Here is a 23,450-nt window from a genome sequence, read left to right on the forward strand (position 1 = left end):
TAAGGTCTGAGAAGAGAACCTTCCATATTAGGAGCGGATGTGTGAGGTTTTTTTTTTTTTTTTTTTTTTTTTTTTTTTTTTTTTTTTTTTTTTTTGGAAGGATATAATTTGGGGGTGAGTTGAATTTAGGCGACTTGCTCCTAATAGGAGATGCTGCTACTTCGTAGACTTGGAAATGTCAAGATGATTACTTTGCGCAATTACTGTTTCGTTCACAAGGACCTGCTAGCTAACTTACACACCCAGAGTTCTGCGCCCTCTGCAAAGTCCGAGGACGGAATGCATCCAAGAACCAAGGAAAAGAAAATAGAAACACAACGAACAAAAACAGAGAAGTGAAAACAGGATCTAAGTTACACAATGGCTGCATGTCGTTCCGTCAACCCATAGACACAAAAAGATGCAAGATATCAAAGATTCAGCTTCGACCAGCACTCGGTATGCTGCATCCAAACAACGGAGTCCCTTCCACCCAAATTCCCGAAACCATGGTAGATCAATAGCCCCCAGCCATGATGAGACTGTAGTACCGCCGACTCATTTCGGCCGTCTGTGCAAGGCGTGCGTCGCCCGTCAAAGGCAGACTGAGTACGCTGGACAGCTCGATTGCCTGAAGTAGCAACTTGTCAGAACCAGCATTTTCGTGAGTCGTGTCAATGGAACAACGTACCTTTGAGTCCTCATGCCCAGTCCAAGTGGCAACCACGCGGCTCATTTCCCGGAAGGCTACACGTTCCTCTAATCCTTCCACACCCGATCCCTGACTGACCTTGTCGCCCATCTTCACCAAGGCACTTACTAACCGGGCAAGCCGGGTAGCATCGCGCTTGCCGCTCTTGGCCGTAGCCAGGCGCAGGAAGTCGTCGTAAATGCCACCACCATTGGCCCAGCCGCGCACCTTTCGCTCAGGTTCCTCGCCAAAGCCCGACACCAGCATCTCTAGCGTGCCATAGTCACCCTCAATCACGGCAGTTGGCGCCACAACACGACAGAAGGTAGCGTGGGCATCGTTCCAGTTCTTGCCACGGACAAGATAGTCCACTTCGCGTGCCGCATCACCCGTGTCGCGAGCATAAAGCGCCTTCGAAACCCAGATCCAGCTCTCAGGCAGCTGAAGATCATGCGTAAGATAAGTCCACATCACGTTGGTTTGGCCGTCTGAGGTGACCGGCTCCGGCAGCTGGGGCGCAAACCGGGCTAGAGTCTCCTTCACAGCACGCTCGCGATCGGATGCATGCGAGAGGTGGAGGAGGACGAACAGTGCCCGGTTCACAGTGCCACTGCAGCAAAGCTCCCAAGCATAGTCCCACACGAGCTGGTCCAACTGCGCCGTGTTGACTTGGAAACTTTCGTGCTGCCCAATGGCTGCCGCAAGAATGTGACAAAGCTGGAAGGACAACCGGCTTGACTGCTTATCCCCGCTGACCGACTCAGGCAGGAGAACAGCCGGGAACTCCTGTGGATGGAGATTGGCCGTCCGAGCAGCTCCACCAGTTGTCGTGGCATACACTTTCAGCAAAACCCATAGAGGAGATTCGCGATCTACGATGTCTTCCTGGTTGTAAGGCGTCGGAAGGGCCGGCTCATTCCCTTCGTAGAGGTCGTCCACGAACTGGCAGACGGCAGCTTCGATGGGCTCATCGTCGGTGATACCATACCAGAGACGAAGGCCGAAAGCCTGGAACCAATCCAACTCAAATCGCTCAGAGAAGGTGAAAGTAGAAAGACGATCCTCCAGCGCACCAGTGGTTTTGCCTTCGCTGCGAAGGGCGTTGCCGGCTAGAAGTTCGTACAAAGCTCGGACGGGCTCGCTCATTTCAGAATACACATTGTTCTGGCGCCACATTTCAATCTGTTTAGCCATATCAGTGCGCGTCGTGGGATCGCGCGCGATCTGAGCAACCAGTGTCGCGAGATGGAAATTCTGACTAGCAATCAGGACCTTGCAAGCCTCCTCAACCCGATGCAAGCATAACAAGTAAAAGGCACGCTCCTCGGCTGAGCTGGCCTTGGCCACAGCCTGTGCATGCTTTTCACGTACGATACCTTCCCACAGACGGGTCAGGCGGTCTTTCTTGATACGGTGAATGTACTTGGAACGAAGATTGGGTGGCACGCCAGCGGAAATATCATCCTCAGTCTTGTCGTTGAAGAGGATGTTGGCCAGCTGCCAGAGAAGTCGCTCGTGGTCAGATTGTACCAAGTTCGAAGCTTGCACGAATTCCCGGAAGTCGGCCTTTGCCAGACGAGCAAAGGGAACCCCGTCAACACGTGAAACGGCAGTCAGCTTCCTCTGGGCATCCAGCATCTCACTCGGTTCCACGGGTGTGTTGTATTCCAAGAGAGCCACATCCCTTCCTTCGCTAGTCACAGAAAGCTTGTGCCTCCAAGCGCTATCAACCGCCTGCATGTCCGACATATCATTCTTGGCGCAGAGAAGAGAGTTCAGCGTGCCCCAACGCGGTTTGAATGATTGATGGAAAGCAAGGTCGTCTTCGCTTAGCTCGTGGGATTCGCCAGCAAAAGTCTTGGGCTTCTTGTTATAAGGCCACTATAGGGACAGATGGTATTAGTTTAGGCTGTTGACAAACGTGGGTTCAGGGCTCAAGTCATATTGTATCGCATCACCTCCTACAATACAACTTCCCATAGGGATAATAATAAAGGAATATAAGAGATCGGAAAGAAGGAGTCAAACCTCAAAGCCATTAGGCCGCACGCTTTGTGCCTTCAAAGGAGATGCGGCCTGTTGTTTGCGTGGTTGCTGAAACAAAGAATTCATCAAATCGATGCTGGTGGCGAAGCCCTTTTGCCTGGTATCGGCGGCAGATGGCTTGGGGGTATCCTCACGGAGAGACCGGTCGGTAAAGGCATTGGCTTGGATCTCACGAAGTGCATCGCGATCTTGCTTCCGGGGACTGATGGTGCGTTGCAGATGCTCCGCCCAGTCTCCAGTAAGGTCGAGACGAGGTTTCGAAGGCGTGTTCCAAGGCTTCAATACAGGCTGGGTGGTCTCCATAAAGGTATCGGTGCTTTGGGTGTCATCGCGCTCCACGGTAGGATGGAGGTCTGGAAAGGTGCCCGCCATGTCCATTTCCTCGCCCTCATCCAATTCGACTAGTGACTCGCCAGAATGTTGGCTTTCGGTGATATCATCGCCGTCTTGCTCAATAGTCGAACCCGTGGAGCCTTCCCCTAAAAAAGACTCCTCATCGTCTCCAGAGACCGAACGCTGGTCCTCAACCGTCTCCATCATTTGGTTGCCAAACGCACCCGGGACAATCTTACGCTTTTTGAAATCAAAGGTATCATCGTCGACGCCAGCCATTGAACCCACAAAGGAGTCATCAGTGGAGAAGGCAGACATCATCTCCGAGCCCATGGTCGTATCGGGGTTGGCGGGGGTTTGAGCCTTCGGAGTCGGAGTGTCAGGAGCAGCACTAAAAGTGCTTTGGTTGAGGCTCTCACCTTCTTCTTCCTCGTCGCTATCATAATCAAGACCATAGGTGGTGTAATGGGGCACCCGGAACACCCACGTGCCGGTCTCCTTTTCGTAGTCCACGAACTCGGTGTTGTGCACCTTTATCAAGCGGTCGACGTGCTTATCGAACAGAGGGCCGCTGGTGAGAGGGGAAGGTGACTTCTTGTCGCGACCCCGAGGCCAAGAATTTTCGATGCGAAGGGTGGAGGGAACGTTCAGGCCCTTGCCCCTCGGGGGCTTGATGGTCTCATCCGGATACACGGTGATCTTGCGCACACCGATGTCTACAAGGTCGCCGAAAATGCGGTCCAAGTCCACGGTGGTCAGATCAACGGGCTCATCGAACGTCACTTGGCCGCACCTTTGACGACCAACAGTAAAGCCAACAAACTTCTTCTGCTGCTCTCGGCTCAGCTTGCTGATCTCAGCGCGGGTGGGCTTCATCCAGTACTCGCCCGGTTGCGGGTCTCCACCAGGAACGAAAGGCAGACGAGAGGGGCCCTCAGGAGTAGTTGAGGTCGTCGCCGCATTCTCGGGGACAACGGCAAGCTCATTACCACGAACAGACTCCATCTCAGGACGGATAGAAGGCTCGCTAGGCTTGATGCCATTGAGGCCATTGACTGTGTTGCTCTTGCGGATGGAGCGCAGGAATCCCAATTCCTCCGGAGTAGGCTCGGGGCTTTGAGACTGCACCGGAACGATCTCTCCTCCAGTGGCTGGCGTATCCGACGATGAATCGAAGCTGACCTTCTTCTTCATCTTATCGGCCGGCTGTGCTGCGTCTTCGCCGTTGGTGATCGGGGCAGCTGGGGTACTGGCTGGGCGAGCAAAGAGGTCATTCCTCAGGCTACGATCAATGGTGAGGCGCTTCAGGCTGCCGCTTGACAGACGGGAGCTGCCAGAGGTAAGTGCACCGGGCGACAAGACACTGTCGGTGTCGGGATCGAATGTCTTGCGCAGATTGCTGGTAGACAAACTCTTGCTAAAGCTCGAGCGCCCAAGACTTCCATTGACACTTCCACGCAGGCTTCCACCCAGCACGCTGCCACCAAGTCCGCTAGGAGTACCAGCAGAGCTCGAAGGTGAGCCATAGGTGGAGTAAGAGAATCCGTATCCCTGGCGTTTGGGGGGTGTAAGAAGGCGGTTAGCGGCATTGGGGGTGATCTTATAGACAGGGAGCGGAGTGCGCTGCTTCTGTTTGGCGGCAGACGAAAGTGGCGTCGCCAAGGGGCCAGGGCTGGAAGCGCTCGGGGCTGGCAAGCCAGAGAAGATGGACTGGTTGCCATAGGGGTTGCCGTCCAAAAGAGAGGCCTGCAAGCTACCAGGGGCCGGCTGTGATTGCTGAGCTTGCTGGGGCTGTGCCTGCTGGCTGCCGCCAAAAAGACTCGAGGTACCAAGCCCCCCAGTCTGCTGAGGCTGACTCTGCGTGTTACCGAAAAGCGAACCGCCGGTGCTCGGAGTCGTGGTGCTCTGTCCTCCGAAGAGAGAACCGCCGGTTCCAGTGCCACCGCCGAATAGACTCGGCTTCTGCTGCTGCTGGTTTTGGGCGCCGCCAAACAGGCCACCACCCGTCTGCTGGTTCTGAGTATTACCAAAGCCGCCAAATGCGCTGGTGCCGGTGCCGGTGCCGGTGGCAGGCGTGCTGCCGCCGAACAAGCTCTTCTGGCCCTGCTGCTGGCCTCCGCCGAAAAGGGAGCTTGTGCCGGTTTGCTGGTTGTTTCCAAAGAGCGATCCACCAGTCGACTGCTGTTGTGGTTGCTGAGTGTTCTGGCCAAAGAGAGAAGAGCCAGTCGTGCCGGTGCCAGTGCCAGCCCCAGTATTGCCGAAGAGACTCGGGGTACTGGACTGCTGCTGCGTGTTTGAGCCGAATCCGCCAAACAATCCTTTGTTCTGAGTCTGCTGCTGATTTTGGGCTTGGTTTTGCTGACCGAGCCCACCTCCGAACAAGCCGGTACCGGTTTGCTGCTGTTGTTGGCCGCCAAAGGGAGAGGAGGTCGCAGCAGTACCACCAAAAGGAGAGGCGGCGCTTGTGTTTTGCGCGCCAAAGGCGCTGCCAAAACCTGTGCCGGTGGAGCCACTGTTTCCGAATAGAGGCTTCTGTTGTTGGGTATTGTTATTCGCGCTGCCACCAAACAGAGATCCGCCGGTTCCAGCACCAAAGCCGGTGGTTCCTGTGCCGCTTCCAAATCCACCCGTAGTAGCAGTAGTAGATGTGTTTCCACCGAAGAGGCTTGGCTGGGAGGTGCCAGTAGTACCAGTTCCACCTCCAAATAAGGAAGTGGCCGGCTTTGCTGCTCCGAACAAGGGGTTGGAGTTGGTGCTAGATCCAAATCCACCCGCCGTCTGCGTCTGTCCAAAGGTCGAGGGAGCACTGGTTCCGCCTCCGAATGGCGTGGAAGTGCTTCCAAAGCCGCCGGTCGACTGTTGTCCAAAGCCAGATCCACCAAAGGCCGATGTGCCAAAGGCACCGGCTTGGCCGCTACCGTTGCCGAACCTACGGCCTTGGTTGTAATCACCTAAGCGAAGTTCTTCAAAGGAATACTTGCTGTACGGCTGCATGAAGGTGATACTTTGGTAGTGATTCATCCCCGTGGTGTTACCATCCTTCTCAGTGAAGGGACTAAATGGCGTGCTTCCAGTGCCATCAGAGGGAGGAATGGCTTGCTGGAAGGCAGTTCCTGTCCCGCTACCGAAGCCCGATGCGGTACTGCCGAAGCCACCAGTGCCACCGCTTGTACCGAATCCACCAGCGGTGCCAGCTGAGCTGCCAAAACCCCCAGTTTTGTTGCCGAATAGCCCACCCCCAGTGCTAGCGGCAGTGCCAGTGCCAGTGCCAGTGCTGCCGAACCCTCCGCCAGTGTTGGAGGACGTTCCGAAGCCGCCGAACCCGCTACTACCACCAGCTGTGGCAGTTCCGCTTCCGAAAAGGCCTCCTCCGGTCGAAGTTCCAGTTCCGAATCCACTCGTGCGATTTTGTCCTCCAAACAGGGACGTCGACTGATTCTGCGTGCCAGTTCCGAATCCTAGAATGAAGAAAGACCTTGAGTCAGTTTCGCTAACATATTAAAAGAGTAGACAGATCCTGGGACATCTGATTAGAATCCATCCTTGGGCCATGGATCTCCGGCGGTCAATGGACGACAATTGATGTGAACGCATTCTCCTCATCCAGAGACTTTTTGCCTTAAGAGCCGGCGGTGAGGGTCCTCGAAAGCGCCATTTCGGTCACGGATCGGTGATCGAGCACAGGAAAGTCGAGGGGTCCGCCCCAAGGCACAGGTGGAAGAGAAAGGATCGCCAAGCCCACTGAGATATAGCCGTCAGGCACGTACCTCCACCGGAACCAAAGCTACTGGAGGTGTTTCCAAACAAGCCACCACCGGATGTATTACCGCCACCAAAGGGAGACGATGTCGATCCAAAGCCTAGATGACGGGGGAGATGCTGTCAGAGACTGTATTGAAGCTGCGATCCCTTCTCTTGCAGTGCTGCTGTTTTGCCCCGGTGTCGAAGCCATCCACGGGCGGTCGGTGGTGGGAGGAGCCTAATAGGACGGTCGCAGCTCGACGTTCGGAACTACCAGCAAATACCGATCCTTTTGCACCGGAGAGTCTCAAGGGACGAGGTAAAAGGAAAAGAAAAGTAACCCGGGATAACCGAGGACGGGGTTCGCAACCAGACGAAGACACCTACCTCCACCAGTACTCGTGCCACCAAAGCCAGAGCCTGCCCCGAAGCCGGAGCTTTGCTGGTTGTTTTGTCCGAAACCTCCGAACATCTTGTTGAATGATGATGCTTTATATTAGGGAGTCATTCGGTTCGAAGGACGTCTGCGATCGAAGGTTGGAAGGCTCGGGAAGATCGTTTAGAACGACGATGATTAGAGCTCCGTATGAATGGATATTTTGCGAAAAGAACAACCGTAGCGCGCTAGCGTAAGATAAAGCGACAACGTTGCGTAAGTTTGGAAAGACGATGTCGACGCGCTGGTGAGCACGGGTGTTTGTTTTGAGAAGGGAAGAAAAGAAGAAAAAAAAGGTGAAAGGGTAAAAGTGACGAAAAAGGCCACACTAGCTACAGACGGAAAAGTACCGTCGGAGCTAGTAGGTGAGCAAGTCTGAAGGGAATCGACTTGAGTGGCAGTCGGGGAAAAAAGTGACGAGGTGAAGCAGAGGGAGGAGGACGCGCGACGGTGGTCGAGGGAAGAAGCTGCGAGAGCCAAGGAAGAGAAGAGAGAGAGGGAGGGAGAGCGACGGCAGGTTCCCTTCCTGCCTGACTGGCTCGTTGCTGTCGCTTAACTATGGGAAGGTCGGCCATGTCAGGTATGGTACGGTCACGGCGTGACGGGGCGGTGTGCTCACTGGAGTGGGGAATGGAACCGGGTGGCCGGGTGTTGATACCGTTGCATTACGACAATGGCACGTGATGCGACGGAGACTGAATCGGGAGCCCGACCGGATAGGCCAAAGGAATATTGACACTGGATGCTTGCATCCCGATAACAATCCCATCCCCAAATGGTGTCCGGCTTCACAGTAGCTGTGTCAAGTCTCCCACTACTGATGCAGCATATTTACGTTATGTTGACTCCCCGTAACTACGCCTGAGGAGCCCGACTCCGTATCAGTATATCGGTCCAATGGGGTACTGTTCCTAAGGTGTAACCCTGGACGTTCCCATCAACTACTAGTAGACTACCTACTAAGTAGTAATAGAGAAAAGAGACCCCGACAAGTGCTGTCACGTGAAGGCACACCCCAAGCTACATTGGACAACAAAAAACGTTCATATGAAGAAAAGAAGTTATGTATATTGAAACGGTGACCAGCGATCACCCTGAATGTTCATCTGTCAAACACGTTGGGAATCACTAAACGGGGTTTATAGGAATATGACTGCGCCTCCGGACAATTGTGTCCACCCAATAATGCTAATCAACTCATCATAACATCCTGATTAATCGCTTTCATTTCATGGCTGTGAATATTGCTCGTCTTGAATTCGGGTCATGCGAAGATCTTATTTGCCGCGGGAAGCGTGCACCGTGGCAATGATCTTGTCAACAACCGAAGGGTCCGACAGCTGTTACAGGCTTGATTAGTCTCCATTTCCAACATAGGCAAGAATGGGTGTTGTCTTACAGTAGAAGTGTCACCCAGGCTGTCCTCCTCGCCGCTCAGGATCTTCCGGAGAATACGGCGCATGATCTTACCGCTACGGGTCTTAGGGAGATCCTCGACAACGTAGACGGCCTTGGGGGCAGCGAAAGGTCCAATGGACCGACGGACCTGCATGATCAGATCCTTGCGGACCTGGTCGTTGGTCTCGTTGCCCTCCTTCAGGGCCACGAAAGCGTTGACGGCCTGACCGGTAAGCTCGTCGGCGATACCAACAACGGCAGCTTCAGCCACCATGTCTACCATTACTGATTAGTGGCTGTTGTATATATGGCGGTGTCTTGCGGTAACTTACGGTGCTCAATGAGGGCGGCTTCAATCTCAGCCGTGGACAGACGGTGTCCAGAAACGTTAACCACATCGTCAACACGACCCCGGATCCAGTAGTATCCGTCGTGATCACGGCCGGCACCATCTCCAGTGAACTATAAGCGCAAGTCAGTCAGCTACTGCCCATGGAACCATGTTGTCTCGCAGAGGTGCGGATGTCGCTTACGTAGTAGCCCTTGTAAACGTTCAGGTAGGTATCCATGTAGCGCTTGTGGGCGCCCCACACGGTACGGGCCATGCTCGGCCAGGGTTGCTTGAAGGCAAGCACACCCTCCACATCGTTGCCAGTGATCTCTTCACCAGAGACCGGGTCAATGATGGCGGGCTCAATACCAAAGAAGGGAAGCGACGCGCTTCCGGGTTTCGTCGGGGTGATACCACCCAGAGGAGTGATAACATTCGAACCCGTCTCAGTCTGCCAGTAGGTCTGTCGAAGCGTATTAGACTACCTTTCCTAACAAGGAGAACCGATAAATCACTTACATCGCAGATGTGGGCTTCCTCCTTTCCGACCACCTCGAAGTACCATTTCCAGACCTCGGCAGCGATAGGCTCACCGACAGAGCCCAGGACACGCAGGTGTGCCATCTTGTGGTGAATGTGCTCGTCACCAGCCCGCTTCAGAAGTCGCAGGGCGGTGGGTGCGACGTAGAATTGGGTCACCTTGTGCTTCTCGATCACGTCCCAGTAGCGGGAGAAGTTGGGGTAAGCCGGGGTACTCTCGAAGACCACGGTAGCGCATCCGAGCAGCAAGGGCGCATACACGACGTACGTGTGGCCGGTAATCCAGCCAACGTCACCACCGCAGAAGTAGCGGTCATCGTCGTGAATATCAAAGACATACTTGCCGGTCATGGCAGCACCCAGGAGGTAACCAGCCGTGGTGTGCATGACACCCTTGGGCTTTCCGGTGGATCCGGAGGTGTAGAGCAAGAAGAGAGGATCTTCCGAGTTCACCGGCTCAGGAGCAAGGTAGTTGGGGTACTTCTCGACCTCCTCGTGCCACCAGACATCACGGCCCTTGGTCCAGGGAACCTCCGCGCCGGTGCGCTTGTAGACCAGGACGCTGGTGACATCGGGGCACTGCTTCAGAGCCTCATCGACAATGCGCTTGGTGCCAATGACCTTTCCTCCACGCTTGCCCTCATCGGTCGTGATGACGACCTTGGAGCCAGCGTCCAGGACACGGTCCCGGAGAGAGTCGGAGGAGAAACCGGCGAAAACAACGGAGTGGACGGCACCGATACGAGAGCAAGCCAAGAAAGCGACAATGGCTTCGGGAATCATGGGAAGGTAGATAGCAACGGTGTCACCCTTCTTCACACCCTGCTGGCGGAGAACCCAGGCAACACGAGACACCTCGCGCAGGAGTTCACCGTAGGTGATTGTGCGGCCCTCGCTGGGCTCATCAGCCTCGTAGATGATGGCCACCTTGTCGGGGTTCTTGAAGGCATGGCGATCGACACAGTTGTAAGAGGCGTTCAGACGACCCTCAACGAACCAGGCATTGTCGCCATTTTCCAACGACCCACTGTGGGTGGTCTGGAAGTCTTGGTCGAAGTGAAGCAATTCGCGGGCCATACGAGCCCAGAAAGTGTCTGGGCTGCGGATGGACTCCTCATACAGCTTCCGGTACTCGTCAAGGTCTTTCAGGTGGGTACCTGTCGGGTGCTTCTGGTGGAATGCTTCGGGGACATGGAAGGTGTCGACTTCGTGGGCCTCGACCACCTGAAACCGACGGGATTAGCACGGAGACCCGGCGATAACTCGGCCAAATACGCGCGATTTCTTACCACGGAGGACTTGGGGGGCATAACACTGCCGTCGGCCATGTTTTGTGTCCCAACAAAAATGTGTGTTTGAGCTGTACTAATGTTAGAAAGGGATGAGACAATCCAATTGCAAGATAAATCCTCTTTCTGGTGGGCAAAAGGGCGAGGGGTTCAATTCGTGGCACCGGAGTGCACGTGAGTTTGCGGGCGGGGGAATTAAGCTCACTTGTCAAAAGAATTGCAGCACTGCTGGTTGGTGGGGTTCAGGCAGAGTTTCGCGCAAGGGAAGGAGGGTTTATCACAAAAGGGAGAATTGTAGGAGGGAGAAAGAGGCGGGAGAGGGAAAGGAGTAGAGAGGAAAGATGCAAGATTGGGAAAGGAAAAAAAGAGGAAGAGAGGAGGGGGGAAAGAAAAGCAACTGGTGCCCAGGATGGGGAAGAGAGACAGTTATTTATTGAACCCAATGCCCGAACTAAAAAGAGGGATGTCCCTTTCAGAGAGAGACAGTTTTATGATTTTAATTGTTGAGAGAGTCCCGCTCCCCCGGTGTCCGGGTGGAGGCGCGCTGCTACTTCAGGCTTGGTTCAGGCTTGGTTCAGGCTTGGTACCGTCGTAGCTTCGTACTGGCCAAGGTTGTACTGCTCCCGGGCTGCTAAGGTACCTCCTCAATACTACTTACTACTTTTACTATCACCCACTACTCCGTACTTCCTCCCCTTAATCCATCCGTCCATCCTACTTACCCCAAGTCAACCTTCTTTCCCTTCCGCGCGACCGTGTAGGTATGATTAACCTTGTCGGACCAGGGTTCAATCCTTACTTTTCTGGATCGGCTATGCAGATTAACCTAGATCTTACCGGGTGTGAGTTCCAGAGCAGTAATTCCCCCTCTAATTGCTCCTCCCCCTCCTCCATTGGATTGAGATCATGATGCCGTATGGAGGCGCTGGTCTATTTCCCACCATGGACGATACATACTACATACATACCTGACTAGTCATGCTTGTCGCTCTAAGCGCCTCTCCACTCTCGGGACAGCCACGACTACTGTAGCATAATAAATCAATAATAATAAATTACCATAACAATTAACATAAATGAACGGGTTGAGAGGAGGGGGAGGGGGGGTGGAAGGATTGTTCTGGATGCGGGTCATCGATAAACGGACTAGGGACAGTCTTTTCCCGGCAGGCCCTCGCAATGTCACTGGACAGACAACCTCCTGCATTGGCGGCTGCAATCCCAGTCCGTTGCATTCGCTCGCACTATCCAAGACTAGTTCGGCGTAGTTCAAACGCACCGCCAAAGGTTGGGCTCGGCCATGCGGGGCTTGACAGGCTCTCGTTTCCGTTGCTCCGGGGAAGGTAGTCGATGATCAACTAGTAGCGAACAATCATACACGTTATTCGCCAACCCCCCTCTACCTGGAGATTCCGACCTATTCACTTGGGTACACTATTGCGACGCTCGCGTCTGCGAGGTGTTGATTGTGACCTTAGTCTGCTTCGATTCTTGTCCATCATTGGACTGCAGGCCAATCATCAATTGCCCACTAAGGTAATTGTCGCAGCAGAGGCGACTGTTATTAACCTAGGTGGTCACCTCCGACAGCAACTGCACATTCGTATCCACGGTACGCCATGGCATGAAATGGCACAGGGAGATATTAGCTCCGTGATCCTGGTGGCGTTCAGCCGACCAACATCATCATTATCATCAGCTCTGCCCCAGATTCGCTCACAGGCAGACGGGGGGTTGAAACTTTTGGGTTTCCGGGGGATGGCGGGATGGTATCACAAGAACACTCGCCAAGCACCCCGATCGGAGGGGTCAATCAGCACTGGAACGTGTCCATTCTGGATGCGAGGCTTGAACCGTGCGGGGGAACCAAAACCTTAGCTGCGCTTTTTAAAGGGAACTGCTCATAGTAAGATTCAACGGCACCGTGGATGAGAGAAAAGAGAGTGAGCGGATCTACGGAGGTACTCTGGAGCAGTCAGATATCCAGAGAGCAATCTAAGGTGGTGAAGTAGATAGCAGTCAAGCTAATCAGCATTTAACTACACCTTCCACATGCACCTCAGCGATAGATCGCTGTGAGCATCCCCTGCATCGTTGTTTGAGGTATTATCTATTAAGATACCTCGGTGGGCGATCCAATAAGACGCCCAGAACAATGGATGTGCTGCTGTTCGCGGAAGTTTCACTGAAACCGGATTAGGGAACCCCCTGTATGGCCCACAGCCAGTGCCTGAAGGGCTGACCAGGAAGATGCAGTAGTTCGAGATACTAATTACGAGGGAGATAGGTAAATGGGAGGTCATCTTGCATTAGTGAGATTATTGCCGGTGAACAGAACGTGGAAATAGATGGCCTTGCAGAGCCGAGGCCTGAATGGAATGGTTGTTCTTTGAAGGCACACCAGGTTATCGCGATCACAAGCATAAATGAGTAGATTGAGTAGCGGGTCAAGCCGAAAATTATGTTAGATAGCGATTGAAGTTGTTTGTCCATCTGCCATAACTGCCATATCGGTAGAAAGCTGTGTTTCACTGTAGTACTGATGTCCGTCCATAGAAGAAAGTGCCAACCCACCTGACTTGGCTGCGTACACAATGATCAACGCATTGAAGGAAGGTGCATGTTAGTGGATCAGGGGATTACTTCATGTCTCTGATTCTTCTTCCATGTGCTCTGAAAGTAGCAATATCCTTCCAAACTTCCCCCAGTAATAATATCTGTAGAAAGGGAATAACTCCAGGCTACGGAACGTTACGGCAGTACTTTCCCTAACGAGGAAGAACTGACTGACCCATTACGGCAATGAAGCTGCCCGTGACTTGCTCATCTCTCAACAATGCCGAAAAGGGGATTGTCTGCTATTTTTGCCCACTCGGTAAAGACAGATGATCAGCTGGGCTGGGACGAAACACTTTCCTCGACGCGCGGGTCGAGGGACAATCGGGATAACCGTGGTACTGCTTGCTGGGGGTTCGGCTATCGCTGCCTGGCTCGTTGCTCCTTCTCCCCGTTCCCGCGGACTTCTCTCGGACCTAGGCTTTGGTTTCTCCAGCTTTCCTGTACGGAGAACTGGAAGCTCTGCGTCTTGTCTCTTCGGACAGCCGAATATTCAGAATAAAAAAAATAATGGACATAACATTGTCTGCGATGGCACATCATTCCAGGGGGGAAAAATCACTCTGCGACTGATGTCGCAACGAGAGCAGAGTCAAGACTCCCTAAGAGAGCCTACAAACACCACCCCCCACCACAACTAAGGACCGAAAGTACCACAGTTCCCTCAATTGTGGGGAGCTTTGTGGGTGTGGCCGCCTTGATTGGATGTGGATTAGACCATCGATCCGACAAGAACGGTTTGTTCATGTTTATAATGCCATTACGGAGCAACTTCCACCATCAGAACTAGAAGCATTAATATTGTGGAGGCCATCCGGCAGAATTCCGTTCAACTTTTGCAGGCCTCGAATCTGCCCCTCCAACATGTCCACCTTCAAGCATCGTTTCGGCAAGGGAACCATACTTTTGTGCCCATAAATATGGATACATCGTCCCTTTCGTCGCTTCTCTCCCGTGAGAGATCTTCAATCCTGACTCCTTCGCGTCCGTGTGTGGTAATAAGGTGAGTGCGTTCGGGTCCCGGGTGTGCCGTTTAGTCCCTACCCACACTGCCGACTACAGAGCCCTCATGCTAATCGAGACCCTCCAGCTGTTAGCAAATCAACGTCCTTAATTGTCGCTGGTGGCTCGGCCACTTCATTTATCCCAGCCTCTAGGGAGCCTCCCGATACGGTGTCAAGCCCACCATACCCCCCCCGTTTCCGCTTATCATTGTCAATCAGTTATCTCGGTAGCCCCCTGCGCGGAGTGGCATCTCTACAAGATATTGCAGGTGTATAATCGCCTGCTTGGATATTGCCTGGATACTGCATTCCAGATGTATAGCAGGTTACGTACCCCAACCGGTGAGAGCATGCGCCGCCTCCTCTCAACACTCAGAAAGACCCATTCCATCCTGCTTGAGCCCTATCTTTCTCAACCAGGACCCAGAGGCCGTGGCCTTTCCCGCCTACGCTATAGTTTAGTGCCGGCCGCACTAAGCTTCTCGGTCCGCTTTTGCCATTTCGACGTCTGAGCCCGCCGCCAGACTTTAGTAGCCAACCGGTGTGCGGATGGTTAGAAACGGCGAATTTCTGGCCCGTCCTGCATCTACTAAACACGGCGGTAGGAAAAGTCCGTCCCAACTCCCAATAGCCCCCCTGCAAGTGTAAATTAATAACGTCTTGGCCCTGCCCGTTATTAATTTCCAAGTCCACCCGATGGATCAGTACGCGTTGTGCTGTGGCCAAGTTTGGTGAGGCATTGGTAATGGCTGCGAGAAGTTTTCAACTTTTCACAGCTAATATCAACCTCATTTCTGGGAGCGAGCGCACAGGCCAGTCGGAGTCCGGAGGAGAAATCAACCGGGCCAGAACTGAGTCGTTACGATAGTATAGGGTCGAACTGGGCGACCAATATATCTCGCACGTAAGTGTACCCCCTAGATTGTACTTTTGGACAGTTACACCCAAGCACGTGGGAGCTGCGACTGCAACTGCATCCGCCTAGTATACTAGTCGATGGCAAAAGAACCACCCCAGCAAGCATCAAACTATCAAACGTTATGCCAGCAAGTTCACATGCAAAATGCAAGAATTGCATAATATATTCTTAAGCACAGCAGAAACATCCATGCCATAATAACCACAAAGAGAAAAGGGAACCACATGCAAACCCAATCCCCCAGTCACTACAGACTACTCCCTATCTAATAAGCCATCCACTCCCGATGCCACCAATTCGCCATCCCAAACAAAAACAACACAATACTCCCATCCCTGGCAATATCCCTAACCAACTGCACCCACAACCCCAACCCCCCTCCCCCCCTCTTCATCATAACCCTCGCCCCAGTAAGCACCACCTCACCCGTCGTAAAGAACAAGAACGGATTCCTCGCCGTCGCTGGCGGCGGCGGCTGACTCCCAAACGTCGCCACCGACGACCCAATCAACACCAACAAATACACCCCAATCAACACAGAAAACACCACATGCAGCACCTTCCACACCAGAATCTCCCGCTTCTCTTCATCACTCTTCTTCCGCGTCGCCTCCCCCAACATACTCGCCACAAACGGCGGAACTCCCAACCCAGTCAATAAGTCCGCCGGCGACTGACCTCCAGGCAAAGAGCCCTCACCCAGCGCACTGGTATCCCCGGCCATCAGGCTCGAGAGAAGCTTAAGTGTTGGATCGTCCGCTTCGCCACCTAGTCCTCCCATCCCTCCTGGTCCTGCTGCTCCTGCTTGAGGTCCCGGGCTCCCACTGGGTGACTCGCCCGGCTGGCCAGACTGGCGGAGTAGGGCGCGGAAGAGCTCCTGTTGCGCTTGGAGGGTTTCAGGGTCGAGTTCTTGCTGTTGCTGTTGCTGGGGTCCTTGGCTTGGGAAAGAGGGTTGTGTAAATCGGGGTTCGGGGGCCGGGCTCGGGCTCGGACTGGGACTCAGTGCTGTAGTGGTAGCTTGTGGTTGTGCTGCGGCCGCGGCCGGGGCCGGGGATGGAGATGGAGAGGGAGAGGTTTCTTCGCGGACTGTACATTAAGCAAATACTGAGTTAGCTTACTCACACACTATCTTTCTTTCATTTTTTTCTTTCTTCCGCTCATTCCATAGGAGTGAAAAGAAATAATATGACAACATACGACTAGCAGGAGTCCGTCCACTCAAACTGGTAATCTTGTCTAGACGAGCTGCTCCATCGCCTTTGATTTTGGCTTCGCGACGTTCGCGACGCAGGCGGGCTGCTCGTTGAGCGGGGGATTCTTCGGCTGAGGACATGATTTCTTCCCTAAGTGTCTTTTCTTTTCCCCGTTTATGTATATGAGGTTCACTCGTTGGTGGTTGTGGTGATTGATTTCGTCGGTTGGTGTTTTGGGTGACGTAAGTTCGTTCAATCGGTGTGGGTGAATTGTTTAACGGGCCAGGAAGGACAATGTCTTTCTGGGGGATCGTAGATTGAGGAGTTCGACGGGAGCGATTGGATACCGCTCCAGGGAATAAAGTGAAGGTGGAGGTAGAATTTAAATTGAGCCACAGGTTGTTGCGGCGGCGGTGATAGCTGATTATCTGTGATGTGGTGGCCGTATGACGGTAGGCTCCGATGGTGGATGGTGGTCACGTGACTGTGTGTGTATAGCTTCGTGGTGTACGGAGTATTTGTTTGGGTTTTACTTCGCTATTTAGCTGTTTTGGTAGCTTAATATGTATAATGAGCTGTTGGTTGGATGAACTGAGATCTTGGTTCGTGAAAAATTTAGAGGATCAGGATTCAATTTTGCTACTACACTACTACTACTACTAGTAGCTCAAAATATATACTTTTAGGGTAAAAATCATCCGGCATTATGATGTTTTTCTTTTTCATTATCTCTGGCAGTGCCAAGTAGTAAAAGCAGCTATATTATTGTTTATGCCTTCAATTGCACGTAGATAGTTCTTGGGGTCGGTCCCTGGAGAAGAATCAGCTCGATGATCGCCCATTGAAGTACTTCAGACTAATAGCCAACTTACACGGCCCTCGGTCCAGATCCAGCTTAGCTCTTTGCCCATACCAAAACATGTAATCAGCCGTTGGTCCGATGCAGTAGTTCTGGGAGTCTCCAGCTTCATCTGGCGTGCCCACTGCATATAGCGGAGCCTGCAGTTGGGGTGGCAGGTCAGTTCTGAAATACAGGCTTCCAATAGCCCCAAATGGTATGCTGAAAAGCTTCTTCTCAATATCAACGATGCCTGTCACCAAAGCATGCTTTTGGTGTTTTGTATTATTGAACCAACGAGTATCAGCACCGACACCTACGACATGTTCCATGATAATGTACTCTACACCGACTGGATTGTCAGTGGCCGAAGACCAGCCATAAACTTCCGGAACTGGGATCTTCTTAGAGCGAAGAAATGCCAGAGTTGCGACCTCGCTAGCTGTTGCGTAAGTCTTGGGCACTGATATCCAGTAGGGGATCTTTATTATGGCTCGGAATGCATCTTCCATAGTGGCTAGTAGCACACGATTGAAACCTCCCTCACGGAGCTTGACAATGCTCTCAACGCACCTATGACCGACATGCTTCGCAACAGCCTTTGCGAATGCAGAGATATCAAATGTGACATATCGTTCTCGAAGCCGTGCCTGCACGTTGTATAGGAATCGTCCCGAAGAATATGAGAAAAGAGACTCGCTCGATATTGATCCTATATGAAAGATTAATTCGATACTGTGATATCTAGCCGATTCATCACTTACGATTGCATAATGTTGGAAGGTAAGTTGTTAACTTCCTTGGACTCGAGTACATGCAAGGTCGAAGAGACATCAACAATGTGGCCCCGTAGGACAGGGTGTGTCTTGGCCGCGATGGGAGAACAACGATTAATGCAGGAATATCTATAGACCATACATAATAAGGATTGTCGCTACAAAGATGGACGGGGGCTGTTTGCTATTTCCAGGTCTGAGCATGTATTTTCGATGGTTGTTTATTACTGAATTGGGATCTCAGCAGTTGCCTGGACAGTCATGTGATGGCGGGAGCCATCACATCCTCAGTAACTGAACCAGAAATGATTTATACAGAGTACAAAATATTGAAGCGACATTTCGACTTGGATAAAAGATTCTGAAACGTGACTCGGTCGAGTGGCATGTGTTGTGTGCCTCAAATTTGTGGCTAGTAAGGCAGGGTAATCCCTTCCAACAAAATCACCACAACATGTGTCTCATGGGATGGCATGATCTGGTGGAAGATCCTTACTTACTCATACTAGCACAAATCCCTATGATTACTATTCTTATTGTGATCAGCATATGAAATACAGGGGGTTTTGAATTGACTTCTTTGATCGCCTTACAAGATGTTGGTATCATTGATGACATCATATCCCTTTCCGCCTCGAACATCTGTCCATCATCCATCATCAACTTTGAAGGGGAATTGCTACGCATCAAGCCTCAACAGTTACCCCCAATCAATATACCATTGAGGAATACATCTCAATTCCTTATTGATGGTTGCTACGAGTCAGCTACTTCACTGTCAGCCTTATCCTCCTTTGGATCAACTCTAAAGTCCGCCATCCCCGTCATCCACGCCAAGCCCCGGATTTCCGCTGTGAATGACGGAAAACAAGAGGATGCAGCCAGCCAGTCCACTCAACAACCAGCCTCGACTTGTTATAGATCCATCCGGTGGAGAATGTAAATAGACCGACATCAGATCCGGTCTGGATGTTCGGGATCTCCCCCAGCCCTGTGCCAGCAAATGGTCGGACGCGTCCAAGCTCCATTGGCAGCGCCTCCTCCACAATGACGTAGTCCAGTCTGGCAGGGCCAACCTTGACTTTCGCTCTGACTTCACTTACTTGGCTGACATCGCATGAGAGAAGACTTACAACCAGATCTCCTTCCCTCTCATTATCTCTGCTCTCTTCCCATATCAACAGCGGTCCCGGCTTCACGGAGCTAGGGATGATAACCCACTCACCTTACTTCTGATATTTCCTGCATACCTGATCATCCCATCACTATCAACCATGTCGCATGCTCAACCTGGGCGGGAGTCACCCAAGACTCACCGCGTCGGGGAGCATTGGAGCGGAGCCAATCCTGTGCCGACCATCGACAAGTTTCTACAGCGTCTAGAGGTGGATAAACAAGAGCGCAAGGCCCATGAGGAAGCCCTGGCGGCCAAGCGGCGGGAGAAGGAAGAACAGGGAGAGGAAATGGCTCACAAGCCCCGGAAGACAACGGGAAAGACTCGCATGGTGACCGATCCCACGACCGGCAAGGATATTGAAGTGGAGGACCTCGACGAGGATTCCATGGAAGCAGTGAAGGATCCGAAGGTATCCATACCCCATTGGCAATGGTAGAATATGCCACTAACCGTTGATGATTATAGCTGGTGGTCCCAAATGCTAATCTTGGAAAGCCAACGGTGAGTCTATAAATCTAGTCATCTAATACCGAGCGTCAACTAACAAATCTCATAGGACGTCAAAACCGAACCCAACCAAAGCCTTTCCCAGTATAAAGAAAACCAAGATATCACCGCACCCCCCGACCCAATCGCAGAAGGCACCACGTCAGATGTTCCCATTCATGGCGAGAAAACCAACATCCTCTTCCATCCTACTCCCATAGTCACCTATAAACCCATGTTTGACAAGCTGGAGAGCCGTGGTATCGGCCTCTGCCTAGGAATTGTTGCTGCCATTGTCTTCACTGGTCGTATGTTTGGTGGCTCGCTTTGGGGCCTACTGCCTCTAGCATTCGGTGTTGCAAGTGGTGTGTGGTTATGGATACAAGAACTCATTCGAAGCGGCCGGGAGATGGAATGGAGTAGTGAGCAAATCAGAGGCCAAATGGTAAGTTTCCGCTCCCCGTTAAGGTACTAAAACTTACATGTTACGCTGTTAGGCTACTGCAAACCTCCTACCTGAGTCGGTCGAATGGATGAACTCTTTTCTCGGGGTCTTCTGGGGCCTCATCAACCCGGAGATGCTGACACCCGTTGCGGATACCATCGAAGACATCATGCAGGCGTCTGCGCCTGGTGTAGTGGAGAACGTTCGGATTGCGGAGATTGATCAGGGAAACAACCCTATCCGAATCTTGAGCTTGCGGTCTCTTCCGGACTCTCATGTCCAACAACTCAAGGATCACATCCACGAAGAGAACGTGAAGAACAAAGACCCTCAGGAGGCGGCAGCTGCTGAGGAGGGCGGTAGCTACTACAACATCGAGGCCTCCTTTGCCTACCACGCGAAACCGAGCGGACAAACCACTTCGTCCAAGGCGCGCAACATGCACATGCAAATCGTTTTCTACCTGGGAATCAAAGGCCTCTTTGGCGTTCCATTCCCAGTCTTCGTGGAGTTGAACGAACTGGTAGGCACCGTCCGCGCCAGGTTCCAAATGATGCCAGAGGCCCCGTTCATGAAAGACGTGACGTTCAGTCTTGTTGGACTCCCCCATATTAAGGCCGGTTGTATGCCAATGGTCACCTGGGGTGTAAACATCCTGAATCTCCCCTTAATCTCCAACTTCGTCAACTATGCTATTGCTACGGCCAGCGGTCTGTTTGCAGCTCCTAAATCAATGACAATGGATCTTAGCATGATGCTCAAGGGTGACGATATCGTCAAAGAGACCCAGGCACTGGGCATCATGTGGATTCGGATCCATCGTGCAATTGGCTTGAGCAAACAGGACCGACGTGGAAGTTATGGCGGCGGCAGTGACCCTTACATCAACCTCTCTTTCTCCAAGTACGGCAAGCCCATGTACTGTACCCGAGTAATCACCGACGACCTCAACCCCGTCTGGGAAGAAACCGCGGCGTTGCTCGTAACGCCAGAGTTGATCAAGGCGGACGAAGCTTTGAGTGTCGAACTCTGGGACTCGGATCGGACCACCGCGGACGACATTGTCGGCAAAGTGGAATTGCCCATACGCAAAATGATCCAACACCCGGGCAAGATGTATGCTCAGGTTTCCAAGCTCCAGGGCCTCAACGAGGGCAGCGAAATGCCGGGAGAACTGCACTGGGAGGTCGGGTTTTTCGGCAAGCCCAAGCTGAGAGCCGAGCTGAGGACCGACGGCAAGAAGAAGGATCTACCGGAGAACTTCAAGGACATTCCTGAGTTCCAAGACGAAAAGGGTGTCATCAGTACCGATCAAGAGGACGCCATTACCAAGACCCCACCAGATCCGCTATGGCCGAGTGGAATCATGAGCATTGTGGTCCATCAAATCGTGAATCTAGAGATCGAGAACGTCAAAGGCAGCCACGGTAACCGCAAGGGGAGAGACTATGAGCCAGCCAAACCGTATGGCGAGCAAAAAGAGGAGGTTGGAGAGAACTTGCCTACGAGCTACTGTAAAATCATTCTCAATGACGAGCTAGTAAGCTATCCCACACACCCCCTTTTATGATAACATCTCGCCTAACATCTCGCAGATCTACCGTACTCGTGCCAAAGCCCTAAGCTCCAAGCCTATCTTCAACGCTGGAACTGAACGATTCGTCCGAGACTGGCGGTCCGCCTACGTTACCGTTAGCGTCCGCGACCAACGATATCGCCAGCACGATCCTATCCTCGGCGTGGTGCCATTGAAAATTTCGGAGCTCCTTGAAAACAGCTCACAAGTGACCAGATGGTACCCTCTCACTGGCGGCATCGGCTTTGGACGCATTCGCATCTCTATTCTCTTCCGGCACGTTGAGACCCGTCTCCCCCCACAGATGCTCGGCTGGGATGTCGGCACCTTCCATTTCATTTCCGACAAGGTCACCGTAAAGGGCTTCAACCATCGCTGCAAGATTCGCCTCCGCACCGGCGGCAGCAGTGGCAAGATCACTCGTCATGTGTGCCATGTCGAAGGATCCAACATGACCTACGACCTCTCCAGCGAGGACTACCGACGCGCCATCCGTCTCCCCGTCAAGCATCGCTACCGATCGCCCGTCGTCTTCGAATTCCAACAACAAGGCCACCATCACACAACCGCCTATGCCGTCTACTGGCTCCAACACATGGCCGACAACGAAGACACCGCCATCGACATTCCCATCTGGGTCACCAAGAACGGCAAGCGACTCACCCAAAACTATATCACCGAGCAGAACTGCCACATCAAACGCAGCCCTGGCCTCGAGGACCTGCACGAAGTTGGCCGCCTGCAATTCCACGGCTTTTTCAGTCCCGGCATCGACGACTCCCACGAACAATACGTCATTGACAACGAATCCCGCGAGACCTTTGAAACCTGGGAAGCCTGCATCGCCCAGGGTGTCCGCGAACGCCGCATCTCCTCCGACATCCCCGAGGACCTCGAAAGGCTGCATGAACAATCCCTCCTTGACGGCCGCGACATCCTCAAGCACGCCGAGCCCCGCGAACGCCGCCGCTGGATTGACAAGCAAGGCCAGGATTGGAGCGGCGCCTTCGGCCACGACCCAGGCGCCTACCTCAACAACCACGGCAACCAGGTCGCGGAACCGGGGCGTGAGACACCACCCCACGACCCCGTGAACCCACCTCCCACCGTCGCCCAGTCTTACGGCACCATGCACGATGAAGAAGCCCGGCACCAGAACTCCCAAGAACAAGAGCAAGAAGAGAAAGATGCATCCTCATCCAGCGAAACCGAGGATGACATGGATGACGATCACTACCCCAATCAACAGCAGCGTGTCTCACAAAGTACAGCGTCCACTGGCGGCGCGAGCAGCAGTGCCGGGCCTCCCAGCCTCTACAGTATAGATGACGGAGCACATAAGAAGGCGAATAAACGCAGCGAGGAGCGTCAACATCGCGGTAAGATGCAATGGAGACCAGTTCGAAATGCCGTGTTCGCGCGTGACGAGGCTAAGTATTCGCTAAGAAAGGTGAAGAGGAAGTTTACAGGTGATTTGGCGGGTCGGGAACCGGATATTGAGACGGAGACAGGGACTTGATAAGCCTTTTTATTCTATTCATATTAGGTTTCTATGTATGTATGTATGTATGCATGTACGTGTGTATGATTGAACGATAGGATGTGTATAGTACTTCATCTTTCCTTTACCAGGTAC

At 52.8% G+C, this 23,450-nt stretch overlaps 5 protein-coding genes across 5 annotated transcripts; 1 reads left to right on the plus strand and 4 right to left on the minus strand.

Moving 5' to 3' along the window:
• Positions 1-99: 99 nt before the first annotated feature.
• Positions 100-7,736, minus strand: BO88DRAFT_401154 (uncharacterized protein). Its single transcript, XM_025705768.1, has 4 exons — positions 7,178-7,736; positions 2,699-6,507; positions 671-2,551; positions 100-610 (listed from the first exon to the last, which is right to left on the minus strand). The coding sequence occupies exons 1-4, from the start codon at positions 7,260-7,262 to the stop codon at positions 497-499; spliced, it is 5,889 nt and encodes a 1,962-aa protein (XP_025567325.1). The 5' UTR covers positions 7,263-7,736; the 3' UTR covers positions 100-496.
• Positions 7,737-8,148: 412 nt separating this feature from the next.
• On the minus strand, positions 8,149-11,161 carry BO88DRAFT_401155 (acetate--CoA ligase). The gene is made up of 7 exons (XM_025705769.1): positions 10,990-11,161; positions 10,785-10,855; positions 9,475-10,719; positions 9,158-9,418; positions 8,957-9,086; positions 8,626-8,900; positions 8,149-8,566 (listed from the first exon to the last, which is right to left on the minus strand). The coding sequence occupies exons 2-7, from the start codon at positions 10,821-10,823 to the stop codon at positions 8,504-8,506; spliced, it is 2,013 nt and encodes a 670-aa protein (XP_025567326.1). The 5' UTR covers positions 10,824-10,855; positions 10,990-11,161; the 3' UTR covers positions 8,149-8,503.
• Positions 11,162-15,470: 4,309 nt separating this feature from the next.
• Positions 15,471-16,798, minus strand: BO88DRAFT_99307 (uncharacterized protein). Its single transcript, XM_025713311.1, has 2 exons — positions 16,521-16,798; positions 15,471-16,409 (listed from the first exon to the last, which is right to left on the minus strand). Exons 1-2 carry the CDS (start codon positions 16,654-16,656, stop codon positions 15,589-15,591), a joined length of 957 nt encoding a protein of 318 aa, XP_025567327.1. The 5' UTR covers positions 16,657-16,798; the 3' UTR covers positions 15,471-15,588.
• A 540-nt stretch (positions 16,799-17,338) lies between these two features.
• On the minus strand, positions 17,339-18,170 carry BO88DRAFT_421895 (uncharacterized protein; the record flags this gene model as incomplete). The annotated part of the gene is made up of 2 exons (XM_025708551.1): positions 17,339-18,066; positions 18,119-18,170. 2 exons carry the CDS (start codon positions 18,168-18,170, stop codon positions 17,339-17,341), a joined length of 780 nt encoding a protein of 259 aa, XP_025567328.1.
• Positions 18,171-19,404: 1,234 nt separating this feature from the next.
• On the plus strand, positions 19,405-23,333 carry BO88DRAFT_330625 (C2 domain protein; the record flags this gene model as incomplete). The annotated part of the gene is made up of 5 exons (XM_025702644.1): positions 19,405-19,716; positions 19,773-19,808; positions 19,864-20,238; positions 20,291-21,778; positions 21,834-23,333. The coding sequence occupies 5 exons, from the start codon at positions 19,405-19,407 to the stop codon at positions 23,331-23,333; spliced, it is 3,711 nt and encodes a 1,236-aa protein (XP_025567329.1).
• Between the last annotated feature and the right edge of the window lie 117 nt (positions 23,334-23,450).

The sequence above is a fragment of the Aspergillus vadensis genome (assembly GCF_003184925.1).
Source record: "Aspergillus vadensis CBS 113365 unplaced genomic scaffold BO88scaffold_2, whole genome shotgun sequence".
In the NCBI taxonomy this organism is placed as follows: Eukaryota; Fungi; Ascomycota; class Eurotiomycetes; order Eurotiales; family Aspergillaceae; genus Aspergillus; species Aspergillus vadensis.